Raw genomic sequence first — 13,464 nt, forward strand, 5'->3', positions numbered from 1 at the left:
TCAGAGCCTATCCGGCGGGCGGAAGCGTGGCGGGTTGCGGCAGGCCGGGCGGAAGCGGTGCGCTTTCCGGCAGGTCGTGCGGGGAGTGGTACTACGCGGCGCGGTGCTTTACGGCTGGCGTGGCGTGCGGTGCTGTGCGGTACGGTGCGATGTCGGAGGAGTGGCTGGGGGTGGAGGCGGCCGCGAGCGAGAACGAAGATGAGGATGAGGTGAGGGGAAGGGAAGGGAAGGAGAGGCCCGGGTGAGGCGAGGCCTCGGGGATGGGTATCCCCGCTGCGGCAGAGGGTGGCCCGGCCCGGTCCGGCCCGGCCCGGCCGGAAGGGCGCAGGCTGGGGCTCGGGGCTCGGCCGGGATATGGCGGGGCACCAGGGAGCGGGCGCCGCTCCCGGCAACGCCTGCTGGGTCTCTGGGGTGAGCTGGGCCGGGATCTGTAACTGTGTCTGCCTCGTGGCAGCGGCGGGAGGACGGCGAGCGGCGGCACCGGCAGCTCCTGGAGGCGGTCAGCTCCCTGTCCGGACGGAAACGGTGAGTGATGGGGTCCGGGGCGCTGCTGTAGCTTGGCCCTGGGGCTCTGGCAGTAGCCGCGTTTCCTCGCTGTGGCCCCTGCGGGGCTGAGCAGGGAAGCTCTGGAGTAGCAGCTCAGCTCCTGTGGGAGGGAGAAGCACTCGGGGGGATGTGCCTTTGGTTGATTTGTTCTCCCGTGTCACAGGCGGAGGCTGGCAGAGCGCACGGAGGCCAGTGTGCAGGTGTCCGAGTTTAATGTCAGTACCAAAGGTGAGACCCGTGGGGGCTGAGGTTGGCTGCAGCCACCCTGGGGCTTTCTGGCTGAATGCAGCTGCAGCCTCTCGGGTCAGCAGCGCTGTACCTGAGCTGACATGTGGGACCTCATGCAGGGGCTGGGGAGAAGCTGGTTCTGTCGGAGCTCCTGCAGCCCATCCGCCCCAAATCCGCCCTGAGCAGCGTGAAGAATGAGCTGACCCGAGTGAAGCAGAAGGCAGCGGTGGAGCTGCCGCTCAGCAAGGAGGAGGCCAAGCGGGTGAGTGGGCCTTTGAGTGCCTTCTGCTACTCTCTGATGCCAACAGGCTCTTGTTCTTTGCCTCAGGCCTCCTTTGCTCACCTGCTTCCCTTCCCACCCACCTGCAGGTCGTGAGGGAAGCTGCCTACCTCACAACTTCCAAAGATGTGGGCAAGTGGCAGCAGATTGTGCTGCAGAACCGGCGCGCCGAGCAGCTGGTGTTCCCGCTCAAGCAGGACATTGCTGCAGTTGTGCCCCTGGAGCAGGCGACTTCAGCATGGAAGGTGGGTGCTGCCTTGTGTCATACAGCTCCTGGTTGTGTGAGGAGGAGTGAGGCAGGCATGGGGAAGGCCCAGCCTGTCGCTGAGGCTCTGGGCAGGCACGGGCTGAGCTGGGGAAGATTCACATGGAAGTACTCCACCTTCCTCATGCACAGCCGAGCCTCTGGGAGGGGCTGGCTAAGGCACAGGCAAAAGGTTTTGAGCGTGCTCTGTACCTTTCTTCTTAGCCTTTCAGCTTGAGTCACGCTTGCTGAGTGTGCAGGTTTTTGGTCCCTGTGGTGAGCCATGTGCCTGCTTGTAGCCCTTGGCCTCATGTGCTGAGGTAGACGGGGTCCAGTTTGGCAAACCCTGGACCTCCTTATTGTAAATCTTGTAAAATTACAAAACAATGATGTTTTTGATTTTGAACATGAATTCCCAAGAGGGTTGTGCTGCTGGCAGGTGAGTCACTGCCTTCCCCGAGAGCTCTCCCAGCTGTACAGATGCTGTGGTGAGAGGCAGCCGCTGCTGAGCTCCCAGCCAGCTCACCTCAACCTGCCCAAAGGTCCCTTTCTGTTTTGGCAGGACATGATGTTGTGTGGCCAGGGAAACTGCTCTGTGCTTCATGCCCAGAGCTACCTGGCCAATGCTGCCTGCCTGTTGTGAGCCTCCTCCTCTCCCTGCGAGGAATTCTGCCCTCCCCGGAGCAAGCCAGGGGCTGCTGCCTATGACCCTAGCCAGGGCCGTGACCTCAGTCCCAGGAGGAGGGGCCACACTTCTCTGGGCCCTCCTATTTACCTGCTCAGGGGCACCAGGACAGGGACATCTAGAGGAGCATTGCCTCTCGTGATTCTTCTCATCACCAGCATCGTGCTGGGTCTGCTCTGTTCCAACAGGCCCGAACTCCCCTGGAGCACGAGATCTTTGGGCTGCTCCACAAGACGAAGCAGCCCATCACGGATCCGCTCCTGACGCCAGAGGAGGCAGCCTCGCTGCAGGCAATGAGCTTGGAGGAGGTGGGTGCCTCCCATCCATGCCCTGGCTCTTGAGGCCTCTTCCTTGGTGCCCGCCCTCACTCTGCTCTCTGGCAGGCCCGGCAGCGGCGGGCAGAGCTGCAGAAGGCTCGGGTTGTGCAGTCCTACTACGAAGCCAAGGCTCGTCGAGAGAAGAAGATCAAGAGCAAGAAGTAAGATCCCTTGGAGAGGGCTGAGTCTGCCTGGTGCGGGGGTATGGCCAAAACACGGGGTCCCCAGGGCCTCCCTGGCACCCGAGGCCTCACTGCCTCTGTGCTCAGGTACCATCGCATGCTGAAGAAAAGCAAGAGGCGCAAGGCCTTAAAGGAGTTTGAGCTGCTGCAGAAGTCAGACCCGGAGGCTGCCTTGGCAAAGCTGGAGGAGCTGGAGCAGCTCAGGATGCAGGTGCTAATTTTGTGCTTGTCCCCCACCGTGTGGGACATCCCCGCTCATGAGGGTGCTTGTTCTGATGCTTCTCTCGTTTGTCCCCCCAGGAGCGAATGAGCCTTAAGCACCAGAACAAGGGGAAGTGGGCCCGCTCCAGGGCCATTATAGCCAAGTATGACCTAGAGGTGAGATCGCAGAACCACAGACGAGTTTGTTTAGAAGGAACCTTAAAGATCATCCAGTTCCAACCCCCTGCCAGACACCTTCCACTAGAGCAGGTTGTTTCGAGCCCTGTCCAACCTGGCCTTGAACACTGCCAGTGATGGGGCAGCCACAGCTTCTCTGGGCACCCTGTGCCAGTGCCTCACCACCCTCATCATGCAACTTGTTTCTACTTTCTTCTTTGTATCTAACCAAAATCTGGCCTCTTCTAGTTTAAAGAGTTGCCCCTTGTCCTGTCCCTATAGACCTTGGTATAAAGTCTCTCTCTTCCTTATAAACCACCATTATACACTGAAAGGCCGCAGCAACGTTTCCAGTGCTGGTTTAGGGAAGGGGGAGGCAGCTGAGGTGGGGCGGGTGCGTTGTTTCTGCCCTGCCTCAGAAACCTCTCAATCCCCCTCCCAGGCTCGCAAGGCCATGCAGGAGCAGCTGGCCAAGAACAAGGAGCTGATGCAGAAGGTGCGTGTGGAGCTGCCTGAGGAGAAGCCAGATGACGTGCCTGAGGAGGACCTCACATTGGTGACCATTCCCACCATCCCCACGGGTGCCAGCAGAGCAAATCCCTGGCTGTTGGGCAAACCCAGCAGCCCAGCCAAGGAGCCAGAGACACAGGAGGGTCAGGGAGACGTATTAGAGCCTGGTGCTGCAGAGATCAAGGAGGAGATGGAGGAGGATGAAGAGGAGATGTCAGAGGAGGAAGCTCTGCTACAGGACTTCGCACAGAAGCGGCATGTGCGGCAGCAGCAGGCAGGGAGCCCTGCAGGACAAGGTGAGGAGCTTGCAGCCCCAGGCAGGGAGGGACTGGTGTGCTGCTTCAGGGCTGGGCAAGGGAAAGAGGGGTGCCAGGGCTGTTTTCTGCCTGGCTTCACTCTTTCCTCCTCATGGGTGACTGTTTCTCACCTGTTGCCTCAATGTGCAGATTCTGATGTGACAGAGGCAGTTTCTGAACCTCCGGGGGACATCCCCATCCCCCTCATCTGCAGAGAGGCAGAGGTGAGTGCAGGGATTGAGCTGCCCACTGATGCCCAGGAGGAAGTTCTGCTCTTGCAGCAGCTGGGCCGAGCACGAACAATGGAGGATGTTGAGGCTCTGGCCTCAGAAGAGCGTGTGGAGGAGCCGGTGGCTGGAGGAGGAGAGATGGGAGTGGAGGAGCTGGAGGAGCCGGCGGCTGGAGGAGGAGAGATGGGAGTGCAGCAGCCGGTGGTCGCAGGAGCAAAGGCGAGAGCATGGCAGCAAGCGACTGCAAGAGCAAGGACAGGAGCACAGCAGCTGGTGGCAGCAGCAGCAGAGGCAAGAGAGCAGCAGCAAGCGGTCGCAGGAGCGGGAGCACAGCAGCCAGCAGCCGCAGGAGCAGAGATGGGAGCACAGCGGCAGCCAGAGGAGGGCAGAGCTGGGGCCAGGCCTGCCAGGAAGCCAGCATCCCAGAAGCAGCTGATCAGCCTGCAGGCAGTGCTGGAGGGGCGGGCGCAGGAGGCTCGGTGCCCTAGCCTGCCGGTGCTGCTGGAGGAGGAGGTGAGCAGGACACACCAGCCCCTTGTCCCGCAGCCAGGCTGGCTGCAGGGGCTGACCCTGCTCTCCACAGGAGGGAGGCATCGACCAGCGCGGGGTGATCACCGAGGCCTTTGCCGGGGATGACGTGGTCGCTGACTTCCGCCGGGAGAAGCGCAAGGCGGAGCAGGATGCGAAGCCACAGCCAGTGAACCTGGTGCTGCCCGGCTGGGGCGAGTGGGGGGGCTCAGGCCTGAAGCCCAGCACCAGGAAGATAAAGCGGTGAGTGTGAACCCCTGGGGCTTGCCATGCATGTGCCCCAGCCTGGCCCCAGGGCTGATCATGTGTATGCCCTGCAGGTTCCTGCTCAAGCCGCCACCAGCGCCTCCCAGGAAGGACCAGCACTTGCCCCACGTCATCATGAGTGAAAAGCGTAACATCTATGCAGCAGCACATCAGGTGGGTGATGTGCAGCCTCTGTGTGCACTCCGGAGCATTCCTGTGACCCATTCCCAAAACATCCCCTGTTCCTGCCTGTGCTCCCTGCCCAGGCACTGAGCCTCCAGCTTTGGCAGCCCAGAAGCCAGCAGGATGATGGAGGGAAGAGAAATTCCCAGGACTGCTCTTGGCTGTGCCAGCCCTTGGAATCTACTGGCATAAGGGGTGGAACCAGGGGTCAGCGGGGCAAGGGATGGTGTGAGCGGGAGCCAGCAGCAGCATGTGGTGGGAGCAGCCTCCGGGGTGCTGGCAGGGGGTGACCCTGCTGTGCCACTCCCCCCAGGTCAGCGAGCTGCCCTTCCCCTTTGAGAGGCACCAGCAGTTTGAGCAGAGCATTCGAACGCCCGTGGGAGCCACGTGGAATACGCAGCGTGCCTTCCAGAAGCTGACAGCACCCCGTGTCATCACCCGCAGCGGCCACATCATCCAGCCCATCTCTGCTGAGGATGTTCCTGCTGCAGCCAGGCCTTCCCTGGAGCTGGTGCCGGAGCTGAGGGTACAGCCAGGCCGGCGCCGTGGCAGGACAGGGCTGTAGCTGCATGCAGGCTGTTCTGTGCCCTCCTGCATGGCATGTGCTCTTGAGGGGGCCTGGAGCTGCTGCCCTGGGCTGGGAGCAGGAGCAGAGGTGAACTCAGTGCTGGGGCTCCTGTCTTTCATACCTCCATTTTTTGTATATATAACAATGTTTTTTGATCTCTGCTAAAGGGGTTTTCTCCCAGCCTGGCTGTGCTGAGCCCAGCCATGGGGCACCGCTCCTTGTGTCCACCAGCGGTTCTGAAGTAACGTCTGCCACACTCTGGTGAATCCCTTGAGCTGGAATATAGGGCTCTGAGGTGGTTTCACCTAGCCACCCTGCCCTCTTCCTTCTGCTGAGCCAGGCTTCTTGGCCCACTGCACCCTGCAAAGGGTGACTGCAGGGTGCTTGGTGTGTCCAGTTCTGGAGCCTCATGGTGGGACAGGGATCCCCTCAGTCCTCTCCTCCCTCTTATCTGCGCTGTGCTCATGCCAGTCAGGGGAATGCTTCCCAGCCTGAACAAGGAAGCTGAAGGGGCTGCTGTTCCCAGGAATTGGTGTTCCTCATCCCAGGGGTGCTGCCATACCCTGCACTGGCACTGCAGCCTTCCCTTGGGGTTCAGCCATGCGGGGTCCCTAGGCTGCTCTCTGTCCCCTGGGGCTGGGGCAGAGCTGCTGCACTCACCCTTCTGCCTGCAGCCAGGGCACCCAGGTGCCATCTGATGGGACTGGGGCACAGGCATCCACAGGGTTGAGGGTGTGTGCCCTGTAACTCCTGTATTCTAACCCCAAAACAGTGCAGGGCTCCTGCTCTGGGTGCTGGCACCCTTCCCGGGGTGGTGGCTGCTGCGGTGTCATCTCTGCTGGAGCTGTGCCCTTGCCAGGGACTCGGCCTGGGTGTCACCAGCCCCAGAGAGTCCCTGGGGTGCCCAGATAGCATAGGGCTGCACTCGTGCTGCACAGTGTGAATGTAGGCTGGGCTGGAGAGAAAAGAGGAGAGGAAGCACAGAGCATTTCCATGTGACACTGGAGAACCCTTCCATGTCACACACGGGTAAGGTCGCAGCTTGGTGCCTGGATTCCCTCTGCCCTGCCTGCGCCAATGGCCATGGGAACCCTTTGCCCCAGCCCCTCGGGCTCTTAGAGGTACAAGGATGGGTCTGTTTGGTTTAGTAAAAGCTGAAGTGCCCCAGAGGCTGGGCCTGGCCTGGGGTGAGCGCAGCCGCTCTGCCTACACCTCCACCTCCCTGCAGCTCCCTGTGGCCCTGGTTTGCCAGAAAGCCATCGTGCTGCTGTCCCTGTCCCTCTTTGTGGATGCCTCCCTCATCTGCCCAACCCGGGGCTCTCCCTGCTTCCCAGCCCTGGATTGTGCCTGCTGGGAGTGATAGCCCTGGATGCCCAGCACTGGGCTGGATTTGGTTTGAACTGGGACTTCCAGTACTGTAGAACCACAGAACCACAGACTGGAGTGGGAGGGAAGGAGCTTAAAGCTCACCCAGTTCCAACCCCTGCCACAGGCAGGGATGCCTTCCACTAGAGCAGGTTGCTTCAAACCCTGTCCAACGCTGGCCTTGAACGCTGCCAGGGAAAGTGCTTCTTCCCGAGATCTCGTCTCCATCCACCCAGAGATGCTTCAAAAATAAGTGCAGGAAGTGCCAGTGTAGTTGCTGTGGGTAGGTTAGAGGGACATGGGTACAGCAGGGGCACCCTCTGGGCGGAGGAGCCTCAGCGCTGGGGGTTTGATGAAGACGCAATCCCAGGTTTGCAGGGGGCTGGAGGCAGGAGAGTGCTGGGAATGCGGACGGGCAGCCCCAGGGCTGCGGAGTCCCTCGCATGGGTGGAACCGGGCTGGGAGCTCCGCGGGGCGCTGTCACGGGGCAGCCGCAGGCCTGATCCTTGTCCCTCCCGTGGCTCCCTCCCGCCCGGGCCGGTGGGTGCCGGGAGCAAACCCTCCCCCCCCCCCCCCGCCGCTGCCGGTGTTCCCGGGGTGCGGGGGGTGCTCCCCGGCCGCGCGCGCCGCGGTCCGCTTTCCCTGCCCTACTTTCGGGGCTACGTCAAAGCCGGAGCGGGGCTAATCCCGGCGCGCCCGCACGCGCCGGAGCGGGAGCGAGGCCCGGCCTCTCCCTGAGCGCAGGGTCCCCGCCGGGCAGAGCCGGTGCCCGCTTCCGCGGGAGCTCCGAACGCCGAGCGGGGCTGGCGGGAGCTGAATGAAAGCAAAAGGCGCGATTACAATCAACAAACGAAGGGTTTTAGTGGCTGGTTCTTCGTGTTGGCGTTGGGCTCGGGTTTTTTTTAATGCAGGCTATAAATAACCTGTAAAATATTTTGCCTGGGCCAGTTCTGAGCGTGAAATCTCTTCCCGTGCCGCGGGACGGGGGTGCGAGCGCCAGGGCCATCCCCAGGCCAGCCCGGGATAGGGGGCTCTTCCCCGCTTCCTCGCTGGGAGCAGGGGCTTCCGTCTCCCTGATCACTCCCATCCCCTGTAGCGTAGGGAATGGTCCTCCCCGGAACGGGCCTGGCTGAGCCCCGGGGTGGGAGAGAAGAGAGGAGAGGAGGTGACACCCCTCCCAGGAAAAACCCACAACGGTGGAGGGAGGCTCTGAATGGCACAGCACGAGTGGGGCAGGGCAGGCAGGACTGCGCTGGTGGTTTAGGCATGGGACCGCCCCATTCCCGATTTCCCGGTGCCTCCTTCCCCCTGTGCCGGGACAAGAGTGGCCTGTGCTCCGACCCTGCTCCGTCGGATCCCCTTCAGCCTCCTCGGTGGGCCCGGCCGTGGGTGTCCGGACACCCCCGACCCTCCTTGCGGTGTCACCCGGTGCCCGGGCAGCGCATCCCGGCGTCCGCCGCAGCCGCGTTTCCGTGGAGATGGCATCTCCCGAGCCCGCACCGCCGGAGCGGGAGGGTTTCCATGGAGATGCCGTATCCAGCACGGCACAACCTGAGCGAGAGATTTCCTCCGAGATGCTGTAGCGGGACCTCGCACCCGCAGAGGTGCGTTGCCCACCCTTAGTGACGGGTGCTTGGAGCAGCCGCCAGCCCCGTTGTCATCCGTCCGGAGTGTGTCGCGCTGCGATGCCGCATTCAGGGTCTCCTGGAGGTGGCGGGTCCCTGCCTGGGGAGGGGAAGTCCCTGTACCCCCCTGATGTCTTTGTCCCTGCTGCCACCCTGCAGTTCCCACAGCGATGTGCCGGGCACATCGGGGCCAGGGAGGGATGTCAGGGCCTCCAGAGATAGTGGAGGAGCAGGGGGGTGCCCAAAGTGAAGCTACCCAAAGCCTCAAGACATGAAACCCCCTCCTCAGTGCGGAGGTGGAGTCACTTTGGCCCCAGTGCGAGGTTCAAAACATCAACCTTCAAGTTCCTTCAGGGAGCTGGGCACTGCTCTGGGCCCCAAACCCCTGCTAAACTGGGGAACTGAGCCCCAAACCAGCAGCCCCAGAGCTGGGGGATGCCTGGCCGGGCTCTGGCAGAGCCACAGCCCGAAAAACCTCCGGCGAGGCGGGGTGGGAATTAAGGGTCCTAAAACGGCAGGTTTGAGGCAGAGCGGGGGGGAGCGGAGGCTCTTCACACAGATGTCCTCACGGCAGGCAGTGGCACGGTGACGGGTGCCCTGGCCAGTGCTATGGAAGCAGCTTTCGTTTGCATGCAGCCACCGCAGAGGCCACAGTCGGTTGTTCTGTACACAGAGAAACCCCGAGCGCAGAGAGCCTGCAAGCACGAAGCAGGGCTGGGATACCCTGCCTGGGACTCCCACCTTGGGACGCTCTCGTGCCTGTGCTGCGCCCACAGGAGATGTGGGGCTGGCTCAGCTGCCCCGCCCCCACTCCCCCCGCCCCACTCCCTGCCCGCATCCTGTCCTGGGTCCCTGTGAGGGCTCCTCTGCTCATCTCTCCCTGAATCCCCGTGGAGCGAGGCAGCCCTCACCCTCTGGTGCTGCAGCTGGGAGCTGGGGTCATGCCTGCGGCTAGGCATCGGTAGCTGTTCCTGCCCCTGGATCCCGGAGATCCCTGTGGCATGGTCATCCCGGTGCAGCTTCTGCATCTGCAGGCACGGGCTGTCGGAGCAGCATGTTGTGCACAAACACTGGCTTTCTTTGTCTCTGGTTACAATTGGGATCCTCAGTGCCTCCCAAAGCCGGACCGAGGGGCTTGGGGCTGGAGGATGGACAATAAAGAAGTTGGGGGCAGAAGCAGGAGCTGTGAGCAGGGCAAGGCCCAGAGCTGCCCACAGTGAACTGCCCTGCAGAGCCTCCAGCCATACAATCCTTGGAGAGGGGCTGGAGCTGAGCCAGGGCTCCCCATGAGCACCCCTCCAGCCCCATGGGGCTCCTTGCCTATTTTCTGGGGCTCCCCAGGCACTCCCAGCCCTGCTAACCCGCTGCATCCATCCCTTCTCCATCACTTTGCCCTGCCTGTTCCTGCTGGAGCTGCCAGCTCTTCCCTCAGGCCCCAGGCACAGCACAGTTCCTCCCAACCTCATCCCAAATTCTCACCCAGCCCAGTGCTTCTCCAGGGGTGCAGACGAGGAGGATGGCAGCAGAGGCAGCAGCGCATGGCCTTCTGTCTGCCCCACTCACCACAGGTGATGCCTCAGTCCTCCACGCAGCTCCGGCCATCACAGAGGCTGGTCCCAAAGAACCCTCCGGAGCACAATGTGGAGGAAGACGCCAGCCCCAGGCTCCCTGTGAAAGGTTCAAGGTGAAGAAACCCAAAGCGTCAAGCCACCAGCCCCCTCCCAGTGCAGAAGCAGCATCACTTTGTCCCCAGGGCTGGGTTCAAATCTCAACCTCCAAGCTCTTGATGAAGAGATTCAGTTTGTCACACGGGAGGTGCGACTCGGTCACACATCCCCTCCCAGGCCCCGCTGCAAGCCCCTTTGGAGCCGGGAGGAAAGCAGCTGCAGGGCTCATCCTACTGCTCCTCCCCATCCCCCAGGAGTGAGCAGGCAGGAGGAGAAGGTGCTGCTCCAGTGAGGGGGTCACCTTCTAGATGCACCTTTTAATATGCAGCAGAAGGGTTTGTCACTGGAGTGGGGACGATGGGTGGGAAGCGGGAAGACAAGGACTGCAGGTGGAGCTGGTGCTGCAAGGTGACTGCCCACCATGAATGAAGCAGTGCACAGGCTCCTGCTTCAGTGCAGAAGGAAAAGCCCCAGGAAACCCAGAGACTGAGTACCAGATGCTGTGGCAATGGACACCCCATCCATCCTAATGGGAATCCCCTGGCCTCAGAGCTGGTTTCATGGACACAACTCTATCTGCCTCATGATGTTGAAGCTCTGGAGCAGGGAGGTCCAGTGCAGGACTGGCCAGGGATAAGGGGTTTGTGGGGTGAACACATCACACAAGGCATCACACCATCACTCCTATCCTGGCACCAGGAGCTACACATCACTCCTGCCAGAGTGGGAGGAGGCTCCAAGGTGCACCCTGAGCTCAGACACCCATTTGGATCTCCTGGCCTCCGAGCCCAGCTGGGAGTGGCCCTGGGACCAGCAGAGACCAAAAACGTCCTGAGGAGGGTGTGAGGTCCCCACGCATGGCCTGGCAGTGAGCAGAGTGTGCAGTCTGCCAGCGCTGTTCCTGTGGACAGTGCTTACCTGGGTTGTGCAAGTCAACGTGTTCCCATTCCTACTGAGGGGAGGAGGCAGTGATGCAGATCCTGCCCAAATCCAGAGGGAAGGGGCGAAAGAATTAAACCCCAAACCAAAACGTATTTTTGCAGTGCATATTAACGTATAATTCATGTTGGCCTTCTTGCACGTCAGCCCGTGACTGGCGTCCAATGAACAACGCTCCCAAGGAGGGATGCTCCTCATTCTCCAGGCTTTCCATGGAACACCAGCAGGAGAGACCACAGTTTTTCAGAACCATGTTCTAAAGCTCTGGGGTGCAAATTATCCCAGCCTGAAGACAGTGAAGTGCTGGTAGGTTCTGACTAAAGCAGGAAGGAGCAGTGTTGGAAGACGTGGTGATGGGATGCAGACCCTACTCAACTGGCACCACACATCCCTGCATGCAATTCCTGCAGGGATGGGGTGAGAGGAGCTGCAGGATGGGGCCATTGCTCAAACCACCTGGTTTTAGTTGCAGCAGGATGCAAACAAGGCAGGTCCTTATCAACCCAGGGCTGGCTGTAGGCTGCACCAGCTTCCACTCATCCTCCCAGGCTCCAAAACACCTCTTGGAGCATCTTCCCTGCCCGCAGCACAGCTGGAGGCAGCAGGTAGGGGAAGGCAGGGACAAAACAGGGGCAAGATGGAGTGATTCCCCTCTGCAGGAAGTGTGTCCTTGTTCCTGGCCTTCCTCTGCTCAGCCAGGGCTCTCTGCCTTGCCCTGGTGCTGTCAGTCCTCATGTGTCACCCTGCCATCCCTCATATGTCACCCTGCCACACCTCACATTACACTGCTGCCCCCAAACCTCACCCCAACCCTGGGTGCCTGCCCTGCCCGCTCAGCACTGTCCCACCCGCAGACCCCAAACTGCATTCCCAAAGGGACAATGGGTCGTGTCTTGCCCAAGGTGACTGAGGCCCTTCTGGCAAAGGAAAGGAGCTCAATGCCTTTGCAAGGGGTTTTTCCCCTTGGACAGAGGGAAGGCTGGTGCTGAGGCTGCAGAGGTTGCTGCCTGCAGCGGCAGGCGACACCAGGGCGTAGGTACCACCCTACATGCGCCAGCCAGGGGTATCCACCACAGTGTGCCCTGTGGAGTGACCCCACGTCCCAGCAGATGTCACACATGCTGGAATGAGGCGAGACGTGGTCATTGGACAGGCCAAATCCGGGACTGAAGACAGGCACCACAGCAGAAAGGCAGGTCCTGGACACACCTTGGGGCAGCACCATGCTGCGGGGGGGGGGGGGGGGGAGGGAGGCAGCAGCACGGACCCCCCGCCCGCCCCTCCGGATTCTGGTGACCCCCAGCCCAAATCCACGGCCATCCTGCATCCCCAGCGCGGCCTCCGGGCCCTCACCCACTGCCGGTGCCGGTCTCTGCCCGAGCCCTGTGAGGCACCCGGCAGCCGGCTGCCCGCTGCTCCCCGGGGGGACGGGTGTTTCCTGCGCGTCCCCGGCAGACCCTCGAGGGCAGGACTGGGTCCCCACCCGCCGGTTCTGTGCCCCCCGAAACGGGGAAATGGAGGATCCCCCCCACCTCCGCGGGGTGGGCGGCGGCGAGAGGCTGCGGAGGCAGCCGGTGCGCGGGGACCGGGGCGGGAGCTGCCAGGCCGGAGGCGTCGGATGGGGCGGGCGGGCTGCTGAGCGGGGGCCGGCCCGGGGGGGAGGCAAGGGCGAGGGGCCGGCCCGGGGGAGGCCGGTCTGCCCGGGGCAGGGGAGGGGGCTGCGGGGCGGTGCCTGCGCCGGGGCCGGGCAGCGTGGCAGGGTCGGGGCGGACGGTGCCCGCGCAGCGCGGCCGCGCTAGGGCGCTGCGGGGACGCCCGTCCCGAGGCCCGTACGAGGCTGTCAGCCGCCGGGTCGCTGCGGGGCGGGCCCGGTAAGGCGACCGGAACGGAGCAGGCCAGGGCGCGGCCGGGCACCGCGGGGGCCGCCCCATGCCGGGCATCGGAGGGGCTCTGTGTGTGTGTGTGTGCGGCGGTCGCCGGGCCTGAGGGCCCCGGTGCCGCCGGCGGGGGCCAGTGAAAAACTTCGATCCACCGCACGGCGCCACGCAGCGCAGCCCGATGCCCCGCATGGCGAGGCGGAGGCGACTCGCCCCCCGCCCAGGGCCGCCCCTACCCCGCAGCGCTGCCCGCCCGGCGAAGCACCGCGCCGGGGGCGGGGGGAACACCCATCGCCATCGCCGGCCCCGCGCCCACCTCGGCCGGGCAGGCGGCTCCGCGCCCGCTCCACCGGCCCCGCTCGGGGGGGCTGCGCCCGGGGACATCCCCCACTGCCGCACCCGGCGGCGGGTACCGGGGGCTGCGGGAGCTGCGCTCTCCGCCAGCGCTGCCCGTCCAGCTCTGCTCGGGCGTGGAGCGAACGCCCGCCCCGCCGCCTCCTCCTTCTCCATCCTCCTCCCCCCGGTGCGGAGCGAGCGCCGCTCCCGGTGCGGGCGCTGGTGCCCCGGCGC

At 63.1% G+C, this 13,464-nt stretch overlaps 1 protein-coding gene across 1 annotated transcript; it reads left to right on the forward strand.

Moving 5' to 3' along the window:
* Positions 1-148: 148 nt before the first annotated feature.
* On the forward strand, positions 149-5,422 carry UTP14A (UTP14A small subunit processome component). Its single transcript, XM_057397977.1, has 15 exons — positions 149-209; positions 455-525; positions 710-774; positions 894-1,036; positions 1,144-1,299; positions 2,172-2,291; positions 2,367-2,461; positions 2,570-2,693; positions 2,783-2,860; positions 3,303-3,666; positions 3,817-4,016; positions 4,200-4,409; positions 4,480-4,667; positions 4,745-4,844; positions 5,167-5,422. Exons 1-15 carry the CDS (start codon positions 150-152, stop codon positions 5,416-5,418), a joined length of 2,226 nt encoding a protein of 741 aa, XP_057253960.1. The 5' UTR covers position 149; the 3' UTR covers positions 5,419-5,422.
* The last annotated feature ends 8,042 nt before the right edge of the window (positions 5,423-13,464 follow it).

Source organism: Pezoporus wallicus, unplaced genomic scaffold (assembly GCF_028554395.1).
Source record: "Pezoporus wallicus isolate ANWC-B61680 ecotype Strahan unplaced genomic scaffold, APGP_CSIRO_Pwel_v1 contig_11994, whole genome shotgun sequence".
Taxonomy (NCBI): Eukaryota; Metazoa; Chordata; class Aves; order Psittaciformes; family Psittacidae; genus Pezoporus; species Pezoporus wallicus.